The following is a 24322-nucleotide window of genomic DNA, read 5'->3' as shown; positions in this document are numbered from 1 at the left end:
GCCCTCCGGCTTCTCTTCTCTTAACCCAAACTCCCTTGTCCCTTAAATGGTGTTGTTTGCCTCTAAAATGGCCACCAGTGGCAGGAGGTTCAGAAGTGCCCCTTGTAATAGAAAATGTAAATTTCCAAATAGAAATGACAGTTTGTTCTTGGGGAGACGTGGCTTTAGGGCCAGCACTCAACACCCAGCATGCTGAGTGCTTTTGGAAATCTGTCTACTTAGTCTGGTGGCTAACTGGGAACTGAGCTCTGGGAGATATAACCCAGTTGGACAGAATACCCTCCCAGCATAGGGTCTTTGTGCTCATGAAAATAGGACAGGACCTGTCATAGTAAGGCGGGTGGTGTGTAGGCTTTTGTCACTCAATTCCATCTTTACCAGCAGCGCCTCTGGCTATTCTAATCCTGAGCCCATGGAGAGCTCTGCTAATGCATTTTAAACAAGACCTGAAATACTCCAACTATTCCAGCCTCAGCAGGGCCTGCTAGCTAGTGGGTGGTCCATGACATGCAAATGTACCGGGGAGACTTCAGCTCCGACTTGAACCCAGGTCACCGGAGGTCAACAGCTAGTCTATTCGCTCACTGCACCAGCAAGTCCTGTTTACAGATGTCTGCACTTTCTGTCTCACTCTCTTTGTGCGATGAGGTGTTCAGGCATTCACCTTAGCCTCCCTCTGATATTTCAGCACATCCCTCCCCCCCCCCATGCACACGCCATCCTGTTACCCCTGTTTGGTGGCTGTGAATTTTTGGTCCCTCTTGAACAGAGAGCGGAGGACATCCCTCGAACAGCAGTCTCCGTCCCACGCACACTCACGCGCTTGCTCTCTTTCTCCCAGGCACAGCACACACCGCTGCTGCTGCCTTTCATGTCACTGTGGCCGAGTTCTTCAGAGCTCAGTTCTGAAAGAAATCTTCCCTCAAGGGTTACAGGCATGTGAGAAACCAACCTGATTTTTCTCTCACCCATGTCTGTTGCAGGGCATGATTTATCTATGCTGAGGTAACCATCTTTGATGAGCCAGCCCTGCTGGCTGGTGGCAGGATATCTGCTGGGCCATACGGTGTTGTCCTAATGGGATAAAGAAGTGTTTGCATTCCATCAAAGCGCTATGTCATTTCTTCCCTGATGCTCATTAAAATGAGTAACTGGAAACTTCTCCTCTCCGCTGTATCACTCTCAGAGAGAATTTCTTTCTAATAGACGTCAAACTCTGCCCATTAAGAAGTGGGTAATCGAACCTGGATGGCCCAAGCGAGCCATCAGCATGCAGCCCGACGCTGCCTCGTTCCATGTTCAGACTAAGTGATAAATGTTATTATAACCTCAGCTTGCCACCCCAGTCTAAAAGCATTAGAACTGAGCAAGCCCTTTAAAATAAATTAAGGTAGCAAATAACTGTGTAAAACACAGGAGGCAAGATGCATAATTTGTGTGTATGAGTCGGTAGGTTCACAGCTCAGTGAAAGCTGGTCTGTATCCCTCTCCAATTAATTGACTCTGACACCTAATAAAATCACATAGGGGCATTTTTGGTGCAAGGAACCAGCACCCTCTATTCTCCTATTTAATAGCTGGGGGACACTGGGGCATGAGATCATAGCTCCTGGTCCCACCGTATACCCCAAGCTTAATTTGTAATGAAAAAGGTGTCAGGGCTCAAGCAGTTATTTTTACTTTCATAACTGATGCAGCAAGCCGAAGGTAACGGGGCAATGAGCTGTCGAGCCTAGCAGTGCCGGGTCTCAGCTCTGGCCAGCCTTTCCACATATTAAACACGGCTTATCCCTCTGATAGTTTCCAGGTACATCCGTGGAAGAGGGGGACTTACTGCACAGGTGTGTCTCAATTGACTAAGTAGAAGGGGGCACAGCATTCTGGTTTTGTTCCCCAAATCTAGCCCCTGAATCACAAATCCTATGACTCTGAGCGTGCATGTGCATAGAAGAAATCTGTTTCCTCTGGGGGATTATTCTGACCTAGAGCAGTTCAGACTCATCTGCTTCAGTCATATTTAATGATCTCCCACAGGAGAACTGTGCCATGTGAAAGGTGGTGGAGGCTAACTTATTTGTATCAAAAAGTGTTAACAAATGTATTCTCCAGCAGTGCTAATTGAGGCAGGGATATTAGCATAGGGAGTCTGGCAAGTTTTAATGTTATACAAGAGCACTTCTGCTATGAAAGGCTAAGGCAGATGAATCAGTTGCACAGGAACAAGTGTTCAATCATTACAAATGCATTTGGTGACAATTATAACAGCAGGGGTCTTTATCTGGTTTTGTTGAACAGTCTTGCATACGGACACCTGAGCTCTGATAGTTCTGCTGGTAATTCACAATCAGTTCACAGCACCATGGAAGTGAGGTGTTGTTTTGCCTGCTAAAATGCCTGGTCCAAACAGCACATGGTTCCCTGCAGTAACTGGCAACTCTTGGGGCACGGTGTTTGTTTTTTACTAACTGGGCTTTTTCTGGAGATGGTTTGGATTATATAGCGACATGATCTCTGGCTTTAGAAACATGGTAAGAACTGAACTCCACTCATGGGAATCCACAGACCAAGCAAAAATGATGAGAAATAGAGCAGCTAAAAAATCAGCCATTAAGCAGGGCCCATTTGCTAGCAATGAAGGCAACAGAAACATTTCTGCTGACAAGGAAACCCGAAAACGTTATGGGCCTTTAAACAATTGTATTGATTAAGAAGTATTGAAACAGACGGAGCCCAGATGTCCCAAGAATCAGGGGAGAGAGGCTGTAAGGAGCTCTAGATATCTTTATAGCAGCACCATGTATATCTTCGCCTTCCCCTGCAGCGTGGGGCACGGGTCACTTGCTGGAGGAATCTCTGCACCTTCAAGTCTTTAAACCATGATTTGAGGACTTCAATAGCTCAGACATAGGTGAGAGGTTTATCGCAGGAGTGGGTGGGTGAGATTCTCTGGCCTGCGTTGTGCAGGAGGTCAGAGTAGATTATCATAATGGTCCCTTCTGACCTTAAAGTCTATGAGTCTATGTATATATCATCTCAAGACACACACTTGACTAAAGGGATTTTCCATTGACTGATTGCTTGACTCCAGGCAGCTTTACACTGGGCAAGTGGCCTGCAACAGCCCCAGTGTACTAGAGGATCAGGCCCACAGTACTTAAGTCTGAGTTGCACTAAATTTGGCGCCGTCTGAATCCGGCAACATATGGGTGGTTTAAAGTGTATAACGCCACGAATATTTTGGAAGTAACATTTGGTGTTTTTCTGGCATTCATAGAACAATAGGTTCCCTATGGGGACCCCTATATTCCTATAGATGATGGTAACCAACTGTGTCTCACCTCCTGAATCCACATGATGTTTCTAGACTCAGATCCTTTGCTCTCCCTGCTTGTGGGATATGGTGGATGAACTTGTTTTGCCTCATTTCATACTTGCAGATGCTGATTTCACAGCACTTTAATACCACTTAGGAAGGCTTTGCTCATCTACCTTTTACTGTGACTCTGTTCTCACACCAACTGTCTTATTTAAAGCATAACTGGGAAGGTGCGGGGGGATTACAGAGCAGGCGGTAACCAGCTAAACCATGCTCTCTTTATTTGTTAGCATAAACGATGTGCTAAATGAAACATTTCTAACATTACAGATCATCAAGCTTGAAAAAAATGGAATAGGATACCACTACATTCTAGCAAATTTGGTGAGTTGGATATTGTTTTTCTTATCGCCTCTTTTGTGGGTTTTCTGCTTGGTATTTTCTTGTTGTTAGTGAATATTGTGCCTGTTTAAAGATCCAGCTTTAACGGTCATAGAGACCGAAGACCTTTATTTCTCCACTGTACGGGTACCAAAAATATGAGCGTCCCTCCCACGGCGTGTCAGCCATGATGTGGGGAGACAATCTCCAGGGGTGAGAAGTTTGTTTTTCTCCAGACTCATTCATTCTTTGACCTCTCTTTGACCACTAGGTGATAATTAATGCCAATTCTGTGGTAATATTTTTTGTGTCCTGAGTAGCTGGTTTCTGGATTCAGATCTCCCAACTTGTTTCATCTAGTCCTAGGAGCGGCTGTCAGCTGGGGGAAATGACTTTCATTCTCTACCAGCCTGAACTACATTTGAATTTGTGTCCCAGAAGTGACGTGTTCTGGATCCTATTAGCAATCCCAGGAGCCTTCTGAGCCCCTGTTGTTAATAGCAACATGCTGAGATCCCTTTATTCTTCCAATAACCTATAGCTATGAAACTGTTATGCACTCAGTATCAAAAACCCTCCTATGGAAGGCCTGTCAGGTGTTCAAAGAGAGGACCTGGGTCTGGTTTCTCCCCTCTTGAGGTGGAGAACAGAGACAGGGGGATACAGTGGATGGTGACAAAGTTACAGCAGCTGTGCCGTAAGTTGCCAGCTCTCTGAGAGTTTGCCAAAGTCCTTCTTTGCACACATCCTATCATCGGGGCTCTGTGGGCATGGGAGGAGGTGACGTGGCAGGAGGGGAGCTGCCACTATCCCCACATCCACAGGGAAACTAGAGTAGTGCCATACCCAAACTAGTGTTGTTAGAAGAGTATTAACTCAGCTTTGCTGCTTATACCTCCGAGAGCAGGGAGGGTGACCCTGGAGGAAAAGACCACCCCTGAAGGTAGCCTTTGGATCTGTGCTTTCCCAAGACCCCCGAAGACTCCAAATTGCAGGCCACATCCCATCCCCTCTGAAGGGAGCAGGGGGTTCCTGGCTCAGCCAGGCGAGCAAGCTTGTGCAGTGTTTACAGTAGTTTTTGCTCCCCTGCATCTCCTTCTGTGAAAAGGTACCATCAGGCCTTTGATAATTAAACTTTAAACTACCAATTAAACGCCTTTCTTTCAGTCCCAGAATAACACTATAATTTACAAGACAAAAATGGACACATAATTACCCCATTCTGGCCCAGTACTGACCCTGCATTCAGTGGAGACAATATAATTAGAGTTAAAATGCTAATGTTCCGCTGGAGGAAGGATGCAAGTTTTAGAGAGGCAACTAACTGCAGCTTTTATGCAGTATTTGATTTTTTTATTATTATTTGAAGTCAGTTAGGTCCCAATCCTGCATACACTTACTAAAGAGCTTACCTGGAATAATGTTATTCAGGCTGCTTATGTGTGTGTGGCCAAATGGGGATGGTGAATAAAACAACACCTAGCTCTTACCTAGCACTTTGCATCAGTAGATATCCAAGGGCTTTACAAGTGAGGTCAGTAGCATTATACCCATTTTACAGGTGGGGAAACTGATGCACCGAGCTGCGACATGACTTGTCCAAAACCACCCAATAATCCAGTGGCAGAACAGGGACTAGAACCACATCAGCACTTCCCTTCCTCACAGGGGTGAGGCTAAATACATTAAAGATGGAGGCGCTCGAGTGCTGTAATGGGGATTGTGGCAAGGTAGAGATTCTTGCCGGCTGGCAAATGACTCACAGCCAGACCCATAGTCTCTCTAAGGCAGTTTTATTGTCTAACTTCTCAAATAAACAAGCCAGGTCCTCAGCTCACCCTTCACATCTCAGGCTTTCCCAGGGAACTCTGGCAATCCTGCTCCTGCTTCTCCCCAACACTCTCCCTCAGTCAGTGCCATCTCACATCCAGTCCTCTTCCCTTCCAGCTCTCTTCTTCTCACTAAGACTCCCTCTGACCCTTCACAGCCCAGGTGTATCCCTGTCCTTTTAATTGGCCCAGCTGGGAGCACCTGCTCTGGCACAGGGCTGCCGGACCTGCTGCCGTTACAAGGACCAGGACCAGCCACCTGTCACAGGGATTATATAAGTACCTAAGACAGAAAAAACTTCCCGTTCCCTCTCACTGTTGAGCTACGTCTCTGTCACACAGTCTCTAGGCAGAAGGCAGAATCTTCTACTATATGCAGTTTGTTTTCTTAATCCGTGCATAAGGGCCGAGGGATTGGAGCTGGCTATGAGCAGGCTTCCTACTCAGCCAGCACGCACCATAAATAATTTATGCTGAGAAAAAGGCTTCCCAGGCTTTGTTTTCCAGCCAGCCTGCAGACTGACTAAGCTTTTCAGGAGCATGTCCGCCGTGGCTGTACGTGTCACGCATAGTGTGCGCTCCTGGATCCTAGCACATGGCTCCTGATGCTGAAAGGTGATAACAAACAGCTTTGCTGTTCAGCTACATTCTTTTAGGGTAGTGCTTCCCAAACTGTGGGGCATCAGCCAAGTGATGAACAGGGAAAAGAGCTCACTTCAATGAATCAGTAGTAGTGTGCCCAGCTCTAGCTGTCAGTAAAAAGCTGCACCAAAAATACTGAGTTTAATTTTACAAGCATTGGCGCAGGAAAATGGGTATTTTCATTGCAGAAATAGCTTTTTCCCCCCAGAAAAAATGGCTGTTTTCCACTTGAGAGAATTGCCTCTTTGTGTTCGCAAATAAAATGAAACTGTTCTGCATCTGAGCGAACCCGCGAAAACGTGATCCTCACGTGGTTTAAATCAGCATAGCTCCTGGAGCTAGGCTGACTGGCTTACAGCAGCTGAGGAGCTGCTCCCGTGCTGAGTCAGGTTTGCCAGTACAAAGTATTCTGTGTTTTCTTCTGTCAAGGTTCCTTCCCCACTCTGAACTCTAGGGTACAGATGTGGGGACCTGCATGAAAACCTCCTAAGCTTACTTTTACCAGCTTAGGTTAAAACTTCCCCAAGGTACAAACTATTTTACCCTTTGCCCTTGGACTTCCACTGCCACCACCAAACATTTATCTGGGTTTATTTTTATTAGGAAAGCGTCATTTGGAAACGTCTTTCCCCCCAAAATCCTCCCAAACCTTGCACCCCACTTCCTGGGGAAGGTTTGGTAAAAATCCTCACCAATTTGCATAGGTGACCACAGACCCAAACCCTTGGATCTTAGAACAATGAAAAAGCATTCAGTTCTTGAAAAGAAACATTTTAATAGAAGAAACAGTGAAAAGAATCACCTTTGTAAAATCAGGATGGTAAATACCTTACAGGGTAATTAGATTCAAAACATAGAGAATCCCTCTAGGCAAAACCTTAAGTTACAAAAAAGACACACAGACAGAAATAGTCATTCTATTCAGCACAGCTATTTTCTCAGCCATTTAAAGACATCATAATCTAACACATACCTAGCTAGATTACTTACTAAATTCTAAGACTCCATTCCTGTTCTGTCCCCGGCAAAAGCATCACACAGACAGACCCAGACCCTTTGTTTTTCTCCCTCCTCCCAGCTTTTGAAAGTATCTGGTCTCCTCACTGGTCATTTTGGTCAGGTGCCAGCGAGGTTACCTTTAGCTTCTTAACCCTTTACAGGTGAAAGGATTTTTCCTCTGGCCAGGAGGGATTTTAAAGGTGATTACCCTTCCCTTTATATTTATGACATCTTCTTTTTAGAGATCAGGAAGGCTTGGCAAGTAGAGGAACTGTTTGTTTTTGTGGGCCTTATTTGTTAAGTTCTGGTCTTTGTCTTTAAAAGCATCAGCCTATCAAGTCAGAGAGAGGAGCACAGCCAATAGTATCAGAGGAGTAAGCTTAGAAACCCCCGGGATTCATTTCTTTTGACATTGCTAACATTTTGCGTAACCTTGGATTCATGTTTCTCCGTGTCTGATCCAAGGGATTTAACTTGGCCACTGTCCGTAGTGGCAGAACATCAGGTCTCTGTCAGGCAGAGGAGAACCTTTGTCTAAAAATAAGTGACACTCATGTGACCTATCTCAAAGGTAAAACATTAAGGCTTGCTGCCACCTAAAGTGTTCTTTCTTTTGTGAGCATCAGCCCAGATTCTTTCGTTAGAAAATGCCCTGGCTTGGAAATGGTTGGGTGAGTGTGTGTGGGACAGAGTATCCCAGGGTGGCAGTGAAGGCGAAAAACAAGTCAGTTTCTCTAGCTTAGCAAAGGTAAGAATTTTTCCCACGTTGTTGCATCAGTGTATATCAGTGTGGCACTAGAGAACACAGATTTCAAGATACAGGCTGAGATCTGCTCTCCAGAAGGCTGCATGATATGCAAAATGGCTATATGTGTGGCTGTGGTAGTGTGATGATGTCCATGTTATAAGATTCAGGGCTCAGTCCCTATGGTGATAAGTGTGGTATAAGAACATATAGAGAATACGCTAAACTGCGTTTATCATACACCTTTGGCTGCCCCACTAATTCATCTCACATGGATCTAAAATTCTAACATTCTAAACCTCTGAGCAGCTTCAGCAAGATTCCTTTTTAATTTAACCCTTCCTTCTCCCCAAATTGTTACTGGTTGGAGATGCAGGATCCTCTCTATTCAGACCACACCAGTAACAGGTTTAAAGTCCAATGTCTTTGCAGATTTCCAGTGGGGTATTTACAGCACTGGCTTCTGGTCCTGATAAAGTTTCCAAGACTACATGCCTTGTGAACACTATGTTATTATGTTGGAGAGAGGTATTTGGGGCTATCTTTAAGTTTCTAAAATTGTCAGGTTTCAGAGTAGCAGCCGTGTTAGTCTGTATTTGCAAAAAGAAAAGGAGGACTTGTGGCACCTTAGAGACTAACAAATTTATTTGAGCATAAGCTTTCGTGTCAGTTAGATGTTTCCTCTCCCCGAGAGGTCTGTACAGCTGAATTTATGAGGCAGCATTGCTTTACAGAAGAAAGAGACAATATATTTATCAATGAGGTGTCTAAAGACTCGTACATTCTAAGATAGCTTTTATGTTATTGGATATATACCAACTAATACATGCTGCTGGGGTATACTATGGAGGTTTTATCCATGCTGGTTTAAGAATCTCTGCATAATTCCCTCATGAGGAGCAATCTTACCACGGCTTCCCAGGAGAAACATGTGCCAATAAAAGCTCACCATCATGTGTGATTCAAATTGTCGTTAATATGACTGCATATATTAATTGTTTCTAATGTGTTAGTTTTTGCAGCGTGGTTCCCCTCAAATTTGCAGTGCTTTGAGGGTGGAATAGATCCAGAGATTATGAATTAGTCTGGTCAGGACTGTAACAAAATCTACATTCTTTGCAGTGAGAAGAGTAAAGGATTCATTTGACATCTCTGGTCAGCAATTTTCTTTTGCACTCAGACTCCAGTTTCTTCCAGAAACAAAATGCTCCTCTTCCTATGTTGCTAGACCCTGGCCTTCTTGAAGCCAGCCCAGCTCAGGATGGCAATAGTGCAAATGTGTGTGGCAGGTTAGTCTGCTTCTACAATGTAGAACCCCCTAAAGGTTGCTCTGCATTATGCCACCATTCCACCATTCAGGGATCACTGAAGTGTAGGAACTCCCCAGCCATGCCCCCATCTCTCTTCAGTGCAGAAAGCTGGCAGGGAGGTGGCATAGGAACCACTACAGTTCCTGCATACTGCTCAAAGATTCCCTTTTTGAAGCAATCCTCAGGGGGATGGATCCCAACCACGTTCAAGCCTGCTTTGCAGCAGAGGACCAAGACAAAACAGATTGGGAACACTGGAATATCAGGGTTTCTATGTGATGGTGCCTCTCCCTCTTTCTCTCACTTTCTTTCAGTCCATCTCTTTCTCCCTCTGTCTCTTCTTTATGTTACAGTGAGGACAGGTATATTTTGCTATCGTAATCAGAGCTGACACATTAACGATTGTGTGGAAGAGAAGAAGGTAGCTTCTGTTGGAAGACATCTTGGAAAGGGACTTGTGCAGATGGCCTCCTTTAGAAATAGCCCCTTCATTAATACACAGTGACCAGAATGGGGAGAGATGCTTTTCCCAAGAAGTCAAGCCCAAAGATAATTGAAGACACCAGACATATCTCGTTTTGAAACACCCTGCATCTTGTTCCCTTCAGAGTGAATCCCCAGCACCTTGTGATGACAGGTGCTACTTTAAATTCAGCTGGATCTGTCTGATCTACCATAATTTGGAAACAGTTGTTTTGCTTTGTAAAGTTTCACTTAAGCAAAAAGTATGCTACTGAGAGGAAAGAAGGTCTTGTGGCTAAAGCACTCAACTGCATCTCAGGAGATATGGGTTCAGCCTCTGGCTCTGTAGGGCCTTGGGAAAGTCACTTAGGTATGTCTACACCACACGCAAAGCCTGAGTGTTGACTTAGGTTTGAGCCTGAGTCCCCTTCCTTCCCCCCACAATTCAGTCTACTTGGGTCAGCAAGCTCTCAGGATGCGTGCCATAGGCTCCTGCTATGGAGGGTGGGTCAGAGCCTAAGTCTTGCTGTGACTCAGATCCAATCCTGTCATTTGGCAGTGTGAATGAAGGTCAAACATCAGACCCAAGTCAGAAATTCCGCATAGTGCAGCATGGACACTTTAGCATGGCTCTGAAACGCAGGTCTAGCAAGGGTCAAGCCAGGTGTACAAGGCAGTGTGGACACTCAAGCACAGGTATGGAAACTCCAAGTCCACAATACAGGGATAACTGGGTGAAATTAAATGGCCCGTGCTTTCCAGGAGGTCAGAATAGATGATCTAATGGTCCCTTCGGGCCTTACATTCTTTTCTTTTCTTTTTTCTTTTTTCTTTTCTTTTCTTTTCCCAAGCTTTCAATCTTACCTCTGATTCTGCAGAGGATTCTTGTTCTGCAGGGCGAATTCCATTAACTCACATTTAGTTTCTGTTTTGGTTTTGCATTGCTTTTTTATTTTTATATATAATATATAAACAATACTCCCTTTAGGCAGAAGAGGAGGAAATGTAAAGGGGACAGGACAGTATTCTCAGCCACCACCATCTAGCCAGTTTGCAAAGCCATTTCATGCCCTGCCCACTTTTTGCCTGTTTTTGGAGATGCTTATCAGATACCAGTAGTGTCTTCCTGTTGGTGCCTTGCTCCAACCTTGGACTTTTCTTCGTGCTTTTATGGTGTTCCTGAAGAGACGCTGGTGATACCCAGCTATGAGCAGCTTTCAGTCAAGGGTTTCCTTTGATGGATTTTTTTTCCCCTGAGCACATCCCAGAAGCCAAATGACAGTGTAATTTGGCTACAGCCATGGATAGCCAGCTGGTGATCTACTAAGACACTCTTTCTGAACTCTGGGAGCTCTGTGTGTCACAAACCACTTGGTCTGACATGCATTAAGATGTCAGACAGTATTCCGCTGCATTCCCTATTCATTTGTCACAGCCCTGGGTTTCTGAAACCCCTGTGTTGGGGATGACAAAGGGGATTGAAATGTACTCAACTACCATGCTGAGGAATTTGTGTCTCAAAAAATAACTTTTTTTTACCTAGACCACTGCACTTAGGAGCAATATAAAACAACATTTTTAAAGCATCTGTACAGAATGTGTACCTCTAAATCCAAACGAGGCAGCAGATGGATACTAAATTTCTTGACACAAAGCTGGAAGAGAAGGAGTCTTTAAAGCTCCTGTTAAACCATTCACGATTCTCCTTCGTCAGACATAGCCTCTCATCTCTTGTTCTTAGAGTCTGTTCCTTTAATTGTTTCCATTTAAGGGCCCAATCCAAAGCCCATTGAAGCTGAAGAGAATCTTTACATTGGCTTTGTATCAGACTGTGAAAGCACCATTTTTCATTGCATATGTTCCAGGTTTTGGTGAGCAGAGGGGGGGCTCTATTTTGGCTTTGTATGTCTCAGCAGCATGAGAACCGTTGAGAGATGGGGGAGGAGAATCCCAGATGCTGAAGTGCCTGCGGAGAATACAGGCAAGCAGACTGGCACAGTCTGGAGGGGAGGGGAATATTGGGGAATGTGCTGAACAGCAGCCCCTACTCCTCCATTTTGGGGGTGCAGCAAGTTCGGTCACTAGCCCCGCCCCACCCTACCCAGCCATGCTCCTTGCAGAATGGCTTGGGGGGTGGGCGGTGCTTTGAGTCGTGTGCACCCGGGAAGCACAAGCACTGCAGTTCTGCCCATCGGCTCCATGTTAGCACCAGAGAGCATTGGGGAGCCAGAATCTGGTCCATCATCTATTCAGTCTTAAAGGGAATAGTGTCAAAGTTAGAGGGCCCCAGATTTGACCTATTTCCCCCTTCCCTTATATTGCCCGCAAAATCCATATGGTTCTTTATTTGCTTTTATTTTATAGAGAATGATTCAATGGTTTCCTTTAAAAAAATCAAAGCAAAGCAACGTTGGCAGTGCAGCCCTTGTGAGCAACTCTACCACAACTTTCATAGTAGCAGCCGTGTTAGTCTGTATTCGCAAAAAGAAAAGGAGGACTTGTGGCACCTTGGAGACTAACCAATTTATTTGAGCAGAAGCTTATGCTCAAATAAATTGGTTAGTCTCTAAGGTGCCACAAGTACTCCTTTTCTTTCTACCACAACTGTGTGTGTATTTATATGGGCACACACACATATACTTGTGTGAGGGATGTTTGTGTGTGGGGGGAAACCCAATAAAGAAATAGGGTTCAGTTAAAATCTTTCAGAGAGTAAAAAAAATATAGGTAACTGGGTTTTTTTTTAAATAAAAATTACAAAAAATATTATAACCTGATAGTGTCTTTTTAACAGATCTGTTCCTGTGACAGGGTAAATATGAATATTTACCTCTTGCTCGACTGAAAGATTATTGTTCCATCTGGTCTCCTTCTTTTAAAGACCATAATTTGAAAGTGAATTATCCGCCCATTGATGTTTGATTGAGTGCATAAAAGTTAGAGCTGGCTGAATAATTTGTTGCAACCAATACTCGCTGCAAATTTTGGCACAATCATTGAATCATTATTTGGGAATAATTTTTTCCATTATTCAACCTCCTCTAATGAAAATATGCTCTTGTTACTATGCCTATTCATGTTGCTGCATTGAAATGCATGTCATCAGCCAACTCAGGCATCCTCTGTTGGCTGTGCAGAAATGGAAATTCATTCAGTTTAACTCAAGGAGAAACTTTGGTTTGAAATCAGGATTTTGGAGAGATGGAAGGATGGCTACATTGTTGCCACATTAACGGATACAGAAGTTTCCTGAAATCCAAGAACTATCCACCCAGAGACAGGATATCCCATTATTTATAAATAAACCATTTTCTCTAGGCCTGTGTCCTTTCCAGTGACCCTCTCCTTTTGTTTCTCTCCTCCATTAGGGATTCATGGACATTGACCTGGTAAAATTCAAGGAGAGCGGAGCAAATGTGACTGGCTTCCAGCTGGTGAATTACACAGACACCGTTCCAGCAAGGATCATGCAACAGTGGAAGAACAGTGATGCCAGAGAACATCCTCGAGTTGACTGGAAGAAGCCAAAGGCAAGTGGTATTGAAAGCTATTTATTTTAGGTAGCGTCCGTGGAACTCAGCTGCTAGCATTCTCACCTCTGAATTGGAAGCTCAAGTATTTAGTTCTCAGTCCAGAACTTTGGCTTTGCGTAGACTTGGGAAAAAGGTCGCATTTAAAAACATGTTAATTCAAACGTGCTAGCTAACATGTTTGAGAACACAACCTATTTTCCAGCATCTCAATCTCCTACCCAGATCTATCACTGTGATACGAGGAAGTAGCGGCTATGCTCTTAGAAATGTTCTCTTTGGTGAGATGTGTCCAGCTGAGGTCTCATTTGCCCAATTCTTCTGCCAGTTAAAGGTGGAAGTTAAGGATCCCTTGGCACTTTTATAAAAAGAAAGTCTGGCTAAGTTCCTTAAACCTTGGCTTGTTTATTATATCTCACGTGTAAACAAAATCCATTCAGATGTTGTCATGCATGCAGAACATTTCAAATCAATATATACAGTATAGGACATAAATATTTTATTTCTAACACAAACAGAACTCTGAAGTGACTGAACAATTTTTCTAACCTTTACACACACACACACACACACACACACACTTTGACTCTTTGGGGCAAAAACCCAGCAAGGGGCATTCAACCCTAAAGGAATTTCTCTGAGAAAGTTACAAACAACTGGAGAAGTAGGTTATTATGGGAAAGTGAACTCCAGCCTTCATTCTTAATAGTCACAGACTAGCTTAGGGTTTTTTCCTGGCCCCCAAAGTTTCTGTTTTAATCAACATATTATTTTTTAAAAAGCCGGGGGGAGGAGGGATTGGTATCCATATATGACTACCATGAGTGGTTTTTGCTAACTTATTTTTGTGCACCTGAAATTTCATGCATTACACAAAGTAGCCCTTTACAATTTATTTGAAGGCCAGTTTGACCTAAGTGGAAAGACTCGGGTAATGGGTCTGTTCAGACTAAGCACTCTTCAGGCATTATGACTAAGGTACTTTTCTCTGGAAAGGAGAGAGAGAGAGTCATTCAAAGGCAATTCAGGTAGGAGAACAGGAGGCTAAGACAGCAAGTCCATTTTAGCTCTGCAGCAGGAAATTATGTTCTTGTCTAGAGTCTTCTGGGAAGCAAGGTACCAATTTCCAGGGGTCAACAAGACATTGGAGAGTACAGGAAGCCAGATGCTCTTGTACGGAAAATTATTACATGGAAGGATGAAAACAGAATAAATTGTCTTGAAACAATAATGCAAGGCTTTAGATGGGAACTTCTGGTAACTCTGTTTGATTTTTGAGGTAAGAACAGACAGATATCTGTAAGATCAACTCACCCTAACAGACAACACACCTCTCCATATTCCTTTTCTAGTACACATCTGCTCTTACTTACGATGGAGTTCGGGTGATGGCGGAGGCTTTCCAGAGCCTGCGAAGGCAGCGGATTGACATCTCCCGTCGTGGGAATGCTGGGGACTGCCTTGCAAACCCAGCTGTTCCTTGGGGCCAAGGGATTGACATTCAGAGAGCTCTGCAACAGGTTAGACACCAGTCTGGGCAGCTCTTTGCAAAAAGAAGCAATGCTTTGCTTTTTGGTAGCTCCTTGAGCGAGAATCTATGGAGAACAGTTCTGAGGGACTCAATGTGTACCAAGGGAAATGCTACAACCGCCAAGTGTGGATATGCTGCTCGTTGCAGCATGCAGGCAGAGCTGTTAGATGTGCAATGGCTTTTGGCAAACCATGTTTCTGGTTCAGTTACTTCTTTGAATTTAATATTGTGTTTTGGGCTTGAACAACCAGAATCCTTGTAGCAAAATTTGATCAAAACAATCAAAATGTTGCCTCTTTTTGCTGAAAAAAAAACATATGAAACACATAAATTTCACACGGTTTCACACTACGGCAATAGGCATTTTATAAATACAAGGCCAAAGATAGACAGATGTCACTATTTGACCTGTGGTTTGGGATGGAAGCTTTGAGTTTGCTTTATCCTTTTTATTAAGAGTTAGGTTCTCAGCAGAATGACACTGGTTCTTAGAAGATTACGCTGTATTCTGTATTTACTCCTGCATACTCTAAGGTAGAGGGTGGGCAAACTACAGCCCGTGGAACTGTCCTGCCCGGCCCCCCTGCCCGGCCCCATAGCTCCCAGCCGGGGAGGCTAGCTCCCGGCCCCTCCCCTGCTGTCCCCTCTCCCCCGCAGCCTTGCCGCACTGGCAGCGCTCTGGGCCACCGCTCTTGCCAGGCAGGGTAGCGGCATGGCTGGCTCCGGCATGGTAAGGGGGCAGGGAGTCGGGGGGTTCCGGGGAGCAGTCAGGGGACAGGGAGCAGGGGTGGTTGGATAGGCATGGGAGTCCCAGGGGGCCTGTCAGTGGGTGGGGCTGTGGATAGGGGTCGGGGGTTGGACAGGGGGTGGGGTCCCGGGATGGGGCGGTCAGGGGGCAAGGAGTGGGGGGGATGGATGGGTCAGGGGTCCCAGGGGGCCTGTCGGGGGCGGGGGCGTGGATAGGGTTCAGGGCAGACAGGAGACAGGGAGCAGGGGGGGTTGGATAGGGGGTGGGGTCCCGGGGGGGCAGTTAGGGGCGGGGGTCCCAGGAGGGGGCGGTCAGGGGACAAGGAGCGGCGGGGTTGGATGGGAGGGGGCGCAGTTAGAGCGGGAAGTGGGAGGGGGCAGATAGGGGCCGGTGGCCAGGCTGTTTGGAGAGGCACAGCCTTCCCTACTCGGCCCTCCATACAGTTTTGCAACCCCGATGTGGCCCTCGGGCCAAAATGTTTGCCCACCCCTGCTCTAAGGCAATGTCCATAAATTACACAATACATTTGGGGTCATTTTGCATGTTTGTTTCAGTGTAACAAAGTGTTACAAGGGGGGGGGGGCGGGTCTTGAAAATCACCAAAAACTGTGTTACATAATTTATGGACAGCCCCTAAGGCGCAACAGGTCAGATGGGGATTTGTTTAATTGTTTCTTTCCTTCTTCAAGACACTTCAACAGGAGTAAGTCCCTGAGCAAGCTCTGCTACTGTTTAGGGTAGGGAACGTCTCACTGACGGCAACAGCAAGGATGAAACATTACTGTCTATGCCGCCGCATTCACACCAAGATCTAAATCTCCTAAAGCAAAAGAATTGGCCTTAAAGATGGTTGGTGGGTGGTTTTTTTTCAGTCAAAGGTGGCTTTTTCGACCAGAATGATGGTTTTTTCCAGCTTTTCAGCTGAGAAGAGGAAACTAAAAATGGTTTGATAAAATTAATGGTTTTCAGGGAAAATAATGGGATTTTGGTTGGCTTTTGGTGTAAAAAAAAAGGGGGGGGGGTTAGCTTTCATGGGTTTTTTTTTCAAAAATGGCCTGAAAAGCAACATTTCTGGTTTTCCATTTTGGGTTTGCTTTTTTTGTTTTGTTTTGGTTTTTTTGAGGGGGGGAGGTTAAAGGAAAAACTGAAAATTCTTGCAGGAAACTAAAAAAAAAAATTAAAACTAAATCCCTCAAAAATAACTGGTATTATTTTGACCAGCTTTAGTTACTACATATCTGGACATTTGGCTGCGAACCAAGAGCTAGAGTTGAGTCCTCATTTTTCAGTCTCTGAGCCAGTGAGGGTTTGGATCCTAATGTCTCATTTTCAGAGGGTCTGGGCAGTTAAACCTTCCAGCTGGCTTCAGTTAGACATGTGGGTACTTGGCACTTCTAGAGATCAGGACTCTAGAGTCTATTTTAATGTTTCCTGAGGCTTGGATGCTCTCACCACTAGGGTCTCTGCGAAGGGACTCCAAAAAATGTCTGGAGTCCCTTCACAGAGACCCCTTCTAACTAATTAAAGAACAGAATGTTTGTGTTTTAAAGGGAATTTGGATCTGAAAGGAAATATGGGAGTGGGCTTTGATTGAAAAGCCAGAGGGTATTCTAAGGGCTCCAACCAAGATGACAAAGACCACTCTTCCCACCCCATCACATGGGGAAATGGGAGCATTACCATTTCATTTATAAACATAAAAGGAATTGGTGTAGTCTAGATGACTTCACAGCATGGAAAAATGAAAAGTATGATTGGATCATTTAGCCTGCATTCTGAAGTCATCGAGGTCCTATTTCAAATGTCCCCGAGAGAATAAATATCAAAAGAGGTCATCCACAGGTCAGGCCCAGAGAATGCAAGGGGGGGGCGGGGGGGAATGCTACTCTGAATTTCTAATGCTGCTGTCTTTTACGCTAAAAGAAGAGGAGTACTTGTGGCACCTTAGAGACTAACCAATTTATTTGAGCATAAGCTTTCGTGAGCTACAGCTCACTTCATCGGCTGCAGCTGTAGCTCACGAAAGCTTATGCTCAAATAAATTGGTTAGTCTCTAAGGTGCCACAAGTCCTCTTTTTCTTTTTGCGAATACAGATTAACACAGCTGCTACTCTGAAACTTCTTTTAAGCTACTTCAATCTCCCTCCCCTCCCCACAAGAGATAAATATGTTGTGCCTTGTGGAAAGAAAAAACCTTTGTTTCTCCAAATACCACTGGGCACATCTCTTCCTCTGAAAAAGTTGTAGAAAATATTGGTGGATGTTTGTGCCAGAGTCCCATTTCAGTGGCTAGAAAACAGGCACAGCACAGGAGTAGGTTGTTTCCTTCACAATTACAATATTTACTGCTTTTTTGTGCATCTTCTCTGAGGATCTCAAAGCACCATTATAAAGGTGGTAAGCGCTATCACCATTTTACAGACAGGAACACTGAGGCACAGAGGAGCAAAGTGACTTGCCCAAATGCTTCTGACCCGCAATCCAGTGGCCTATTGTTCTGTGTTCCCTTCTCTGCTGATCCCCATCTGCTGTGACTGCTGGTTGTCAACCACAGAATGAGAAGCTGATCAAGTTGCTCTCCTCATTGATATTTATTCTTTTAAGGTGCGCTTTGAAGGATTAACCGGCAATGTTCAGTTTAACGAGAAAGGACGTCGGACCAACTACACCCTCCATGTGATCGAAGTGAAACACGATGGGATCAGGAAGGTAAAGCAAAGGATCAGTTCTGTTCCTGTTTAACAGCTGTGGGCAAGGAGGGGCTTGTCTCTTGGAGGCCATTTCTCCTCATGAGTCTTAAGAGGGAGAATTCATGAGTAGAGTAGCTATGCGTGGTAACTCCATTGCTCAATGTGAGTGAAAAAAAACCATGAGAAACCACGTTGTATTACTTACATACAAAATATGGAGGAGGTTTTTAACAATGCTCAGCGTTGGTCTAACACCACTCCCATTGAAGTCAGTGAGAGTTTTATACTTCTAACGCGTTTGGGAGGGCAGTGTGGAGTGTTTTTGGAAATCCCACACAGTCACCAGAATTTTCAGTAGGGTTCACAATCAGCGCCAGATTTTCAGAGGGGCTCAGCTTCCACTTAAGCACCAAAATAAGTAGCCATATTTTCAAAAGAGCTCAGCATGTCATGTGTTCACTCAGGCTGTATGTGTTTATCTCCCACTTCCATACAGAAAACTTTCAAACAGAGAGAGAATTTTTTCCCTTCTGTCCTTTGGAATTTAACCTGCTTGAGATGACAGGTTTGGAAAATGAAGAATGCTGGAACTATTCAGGGAACAGAATCAATACTATTAAACCTTAAATAATGTGGGATTTATGTCAGCAACTGAAAAACAATACATGTATGTTTAATTAGGAGGAAAATAGCATGCGGTTCATAGATTCCCAAGCCAGAAGGGACAACAATGATCATCAAATTTGACCTCATCATCTAGATCTGACAGTTGCACGTACATTGCATTTCTACAGAAGCAATATCGTACGATATCGTATTGACCCTGCTGGTTTCAGATGTGAACTTGGAGCCCATCAAAAAGGGCCAGTAGAACTTCACTTTCTGACCTGTTTTATTCCTTTTGGGAAGTATTTCCTACTGGTTTTGTATTCTGGTAACAACTGGTTCACTCTGACCCCCTGGGGGCCTGCATGGGGAAAACCCTCTTTACTAGTCAAAGAGATTTTTTTCCTTCACTGTGGCCATATGAATTTAATTATTAGATATGAATTTTGTGTCTGTACAGTGGGGTCCTGAGCCATGGTTGGGACTCCTAGGCGCTACCACAATACAAATAAATAAATAACCAGCATATGAGTATAAGATACAGAGGACTTGATCCTGCCCCATATAAGTCACTGAGAGTTTTGCTGTTACCTTCAATGTGAGGTCAAGATAGGGCCCAGAGAAGTCCTAGATATGGTTTTATACTGTATATTTACTGCAAACAATCAAATCCTCCCTTGCAACTCCCCCACCCTTTACTTCCAACACATGTGCTGTAAGTGGGATCAATCAGGTGAGAAATGCCAAGCAAATATGTGTTTTCTCCGCTTGTGCTGCCCTAGAGCAGCATGTGGAAGCTTTTTCCTCACACACTTTTCATTTTTCTCTGCAGTAAAGAGAGGAGAAGCCTCTCTGGGTTGTATGTCTTGCATTGCCGGGATCTCTAATCTTCCCTCCACAGGTTTTTGGTCTTGCCTTGAATTAATACTCTTTCCCATCTGGTAAGAAATCCCTTTCATATCAGCAGAGCTTATGCAACTTCATCCGAACATGATATGATGGAAAACCTCTTAAAAAATCAAGCCTTCAAATAAGGCCACCTCAAGAATGATCTTCCTATTGATACTCTCCAGCTCTCTGCTTTGCCAGTGAGCAGTGATAGCGTGGACTGTGTCCCTGATTATTAATAAACACAGAGTAACACCAAGAATTCTGCCCCTTACAGCTTCTTAGTTGCATGTGCAACTCCAAACTTTTTGCAGTGGGGCAGCTCCTTTTGTCTCTTTCTAACAAGTCTCCTGCTTTTTCCCCCCATCTTGTCCTGGTTCTGCAAGGTATCCTAGAATTTAATTTTACACTTGTGCAAGTGTTGAGGTGTGACACAAGACCTGTATCAGCCTCGAGAGGCCATCATACATTAACAGTGGTCACCATTAAAAACTTAAAGGAGGACTTGTGGCACCTTAGAGACTAACCAATTTATTTGAGCATAAGTTTTCGTGAGCTACAGCTCACTTCATCGGATGCTGTAGCTCACGAAAGCTTATGCACAAATAAATTGGTTAGTCTCTAAGGTGCCACAAGTCCTCCTTTTCTTTTTGTGGATACAGACTAACACGGCTGCTACTCTGAAACCTGTCATTAAAAACTTATTTACCAGCAGTCCACATACAGTGTTGTGAGATTCTTTTGTTATTGATTCCCCTAAGTATTGGAGGAAATTGTGGTACTTCCATTGTTATCTTGTGATTATTGCTGTCATATTTACATATACATGGTTACCCCTGTACATTATGCACAGTACATGTCATTATTTTTCTGGGGTTTCCAGGGCCAGGATGGGGGGGAAAGGTCAGGACAGTGTGAGCAGTAGAGGTCTGGTTGGTGATGAACACCCTGAGACAGCTAAAGCTTGCATGGCAATCCTATTGGTATATTATTCTCCTCTTGGCTTGTCCTAGGAACAGGCTCAGAGGACAGCAGGGTTTCATGGTCTTTCTGTCATTAACAGATTGGTTACTGGAACGAAGATGATAAGTTTGTTCCCACAGCCACAGATTCCCAAGGTGACAATGAATCCGTGACTCTACAGAATCGGACTTACATAGTTACAACTATTCTAGTAAGTTCTCTTGCGTGTCTAATCCACAGGTCTCCCTCACTCCTTTCTCTTCCACTCACGCTCCCTGTTGTGCTGTGTACCCCTTTCCTTTCAGATGCCTTTCCCTGTAATACATGTTGCGTATAATCACAGCAGCAATTAATGCTTCCAGTGGTGGCCCATAAAAACTTGCCGTTGCCCTATAATTAAATAAATACTTAAGATGTCTCCCCTCTTAACACAGAGAAGAACGACGAGGAAGTATGGCAGGCAGTGAGCAGGGACATCAACATAGGGAAAGTAGGTACATTGTAGCAATGTTTTATATTGTGCACCCACAGAGCAGGTGCTGTAATTTGAGGAAGGAGACGCTGTATTCCTCATACATACCAAAGAGGTTGAATCCCTGCTTTAAGAGCAAAAGTCAACTCAGCCACTATTATAGAGCAGCAATAGGCACCTCCATAACATTTGACATAATGCACTACTGTGCATGCCTAGCTCACAGAGATTGACTGATGACGGCTTGCTCAGTTGTTTGTGAAATGCTAAGGGATCCTCAGGTAGAAGGCATTATTTCCCTTTTGGAATCTCTGCCAGAGATTATTGAAGAATTCCTATCCGTTTTCCTTGTTGGTTAGGTCCACCCCAGCTAGGGTTGCTACCAAATTCTTCACAATAGAAATCTCAAACAGGCAACTTCCCAGCTCAAACTTTTCTGGAACAGGCTGTGCTGAACCACGTTGTAAATGATTCCAGCACTAGCAATTGGAAAGTGCACTGAGAATCGTATCTAGCATCCCTGCCTGAGAGCATGACACAAGTTGAACATCTCTGGGGGCAAAAAGGGAAGCATGACTCACTAACTTGTCCTCTCTCTGCCAGGAAGATCCATATGTGATGCTCAAGAAGAATGCCAACCAGTTTGAAGGCAACGAGAGGTATGAAGGCTACTGCGTGGAGCTTGCTGCTGAGATTGCTAAGCATGTTGGCTACCAATACAGGTTGGAGATAGTGAGCGATGGGAAGTATGGAGCCCGGGACCCTGACAATAAAGCATGGAATGGCATGGTGGGAGAGCTGGTCTATGGAGTAAGTTTCCAACCTTGTCCGTTGATTCATAATTACAGGAATTAATTATGAGTGGACCTCAAAAAGTGTAGCTACCAGGCCCGAAGGCAAACTGATTGATTAGACAAACTGTCAAATTCTGCAAGATTTGGTTGGGAAAGATTTCTGATACTCCCAGCTTCCAGGTGAGCTGAGAACAGCTTCACTTAGGACAAAAACAGAAGAGGGAGGAGGTTTGAGTCTCAATCATCTCAGGTATCTCCTGCCTTCAGCAGCCAAAGTCCTTTCAAGAACTAGATAGATAATGGGCCTTAATACAGCACCTTAATAAGACATCCAAATTTTGAATTTGTGCATCAGCACCTTTGTACCCCCCAGGGGACTTAAGCACTGAATTGTGTACCCAAATGCAGGAGATGGTGGTCCTATTAAAGTACCAATGGTACCCTTTCTGTCTGTCTATCTCTATTTATTAGTTCCCTTTCATGTTTTGAATGTTTCCATCACTTTGTGTTGCTTGGATTTTTAATGCTACCCCAGCTACATCTCTATTATTTCATGTTCATTTTAATGGAACAATAGGACCTTTCATCATGTCACCATGGCCTTGTTGCTGTTAGATGTCTGTTAGTGCAGTCAGTTAGAGTATCATTCTTAAGGTCTAGCCCACAGCAACCAGTGTGACCTTTCTCATCCTACAAGATAAATTTTAATGAACTAGCATCTGAAAGCATAATATAATCAACCTTTTTCCAGGAGGTAAGCATACAATTATGCAGAGAGTTTCTCACACTGCAGAGCAGCAATTTAAAGTAGTCCTCAGAGGTAAATAATCCAGCCATCCTACCCCAAAACCAACACCCAGAGCACACCCATTTTGTCAACTTTTCTCTGACAGAGCTGTGAAGGAGTAGCACCTAGAAATGGTTGGGTTTGAAATCTCAGCCTTCTGACTAGTCAGACTCTTAGCACCAAAATGGGCTCTCTCTTAGAATCTCCTTCTTGCTATTAGTATTTCTATCCTTATCGTGCATCGTGTCACTTATATTTATATCTGGTTGCTGGATGGCTTGATCAGTATTCACTACAGCTGGTTGGGAATTTTCCATTGGAATGATTTTCTGCCATGGAAAATGTAGTTTCTGCAAAAGCAACATTTTCCATGGGACAGTCTCAATTTCACCTTTGGGAAAATCGAAATGAAAGTCAATAGAAGTTAGGCACTTTTGTACATCTCACCAGGTGCATCTGTAGGCACCTAAATTCCTTTCTAACTCTGACCCTATGTGAATTAGGAGCCTTCATCCCATTTTCAAAAGTGGCTTTGGCTTTTTTGAAAATATTTCCCTTCATCTATGAGTCATGCAATAGAAAAGCATCTCCTGCTGAAAATAAACATCCTGGCATCACCCCCTCAGTACACTTTTTTCCTATCTCTTCTGCTGTGTGTATGATAAGACTCTGTTACTTTGTCATTTCTTAATTGTGCAACATCATATTGAAATGAGATGTCACTAACCTTGGATTGTGACATCAATGGATGAATCAGACAAGAGGACCTGGCTCGGAAAGGAAAGATGTCTGATTTTTAAACCTACTTGCAATCAGTAATAATAGGAAAGGAAATAACATGCTGGTGTAATGGGGTTTTTGTTTAGCTTTTCTCTAGTAGTTGGTTTCTCCTGATTAAATCTTCCTATGAAATCAGAGAGTGGATTGGGAGTGTCCAGTAGAAGGAAGACGAAAGAGAAGGCTGGTGATGGAGTGTGTTGGTGCATGTAATCTACAATCTGTGTATCTGGTGTCTCTCTCTCCTTTCAGAGAGCTGATGTGGCTGTTGCACCATTAACCATCACCCTCGTCCGAGAAGAAGTCATAGACTTTTCCAAGCCATTTATGAGCCTGGGCATATCCATCATGATAAAAAAACCTCAAAAATCCAAGCCAGGGGTCTTTTCCTTTCTGGATCCCTTGGCTTATGAGATTTGGATGTGCATTGTTTTTGCCTACATTGGAGTAAGCGTTGTCCTCTTCCTGGTCAGCCGCTTCAGTCCTTATGAATGGCATACTGAAGAGTTCGAGGAAGGGCGCGACCAGCCGCCCAGTGACCAGACTAATGAATTTGGGATATTTAACAGTCTTTGGTTCTCCCTGGGAGCCTTTATGCAGCAAGGATGCGATATTTCACCAAGGTTGGTTACCTTTCGCACACAAATACTCTTCTAATTCATGCATTTTTAGTCCTTTTGGATGCCATGGAGCCATATATCCCTTTTCAACCCTCTTTCTGGTTTTTCTCATTCAGTTTAATTTCTGAACTACACATATATTTAGAAATGGGCCAAAATAGGCATCATTTACCCAACATTGTAAACACTGGAGCGTAGATAAAATGCTGCTTTTAAGACGTGCCACCCTAGT

The 24322-nt window shown here is 44.1% G+C and overlaps 1 protein-coding gene across 5 annotated transcripts in view; it reads left to right on the top strand.

The window, feature by feature from the left end:
• Positions 1-24322, top strand: part of GRIA1 (glutamate ionotropic receptor AMPA type subunit 1) — a 200852-nt gene that overhangs the window by 125695 nt on the left and 50835 nt on the right. For all 5 annotated transcript variants that reach the window (XR_005226561.2, XR_006292635.1, XM_043552716.1 and 2 more), the window contains 7 exons: positions 3647-3700; positions 13053-13214; positions 14567-14734; positions 18098-18202; positions 20741-20851; positions 21716-21922; positions 23723-24093. Coding sequence is in view for 3 of the 5 variants with exons in the window: in XM_043552716.1 (XP_043408651.1) it covers positions 3647-3700; positions 13053-13214; positions 14567-14734; positions 18098-18202; positions 20741-20851; positions 21716-21922; positions 23723-24093 (1178 nt within the window). In the remaining 2 variants the exon portion in view is untranslated. The remainder of the gene's footprint in view (positions 1-3646; positions 3701-13052; positions 13215-14566; positions 14735-18097; positions 18203-20740; positions 20852-21715; positions 21923-23722; positions 24094-24322) is intronic.

This window comes from Chelonia mydas, chromosome 8 (genome assembly GCF_015237465.2).
Source record: "Chelonia mydas isolate rCheMyd1 chromosome 8, rCheMyd1.pri.v2, whole genome shotgun sequence".
In the NCBI taxonomy this organism is placed as follows: Eukaryota; Metazoa; Chordata; order Testudines; family Cheloniidae; genus Chelonia; species Chelonia mydas.
The sequence above is the reverse complement of the archived record's forward strand: the minus strand, read 5'-3'. Positions and strand labels throughout refer to the sequence as shown.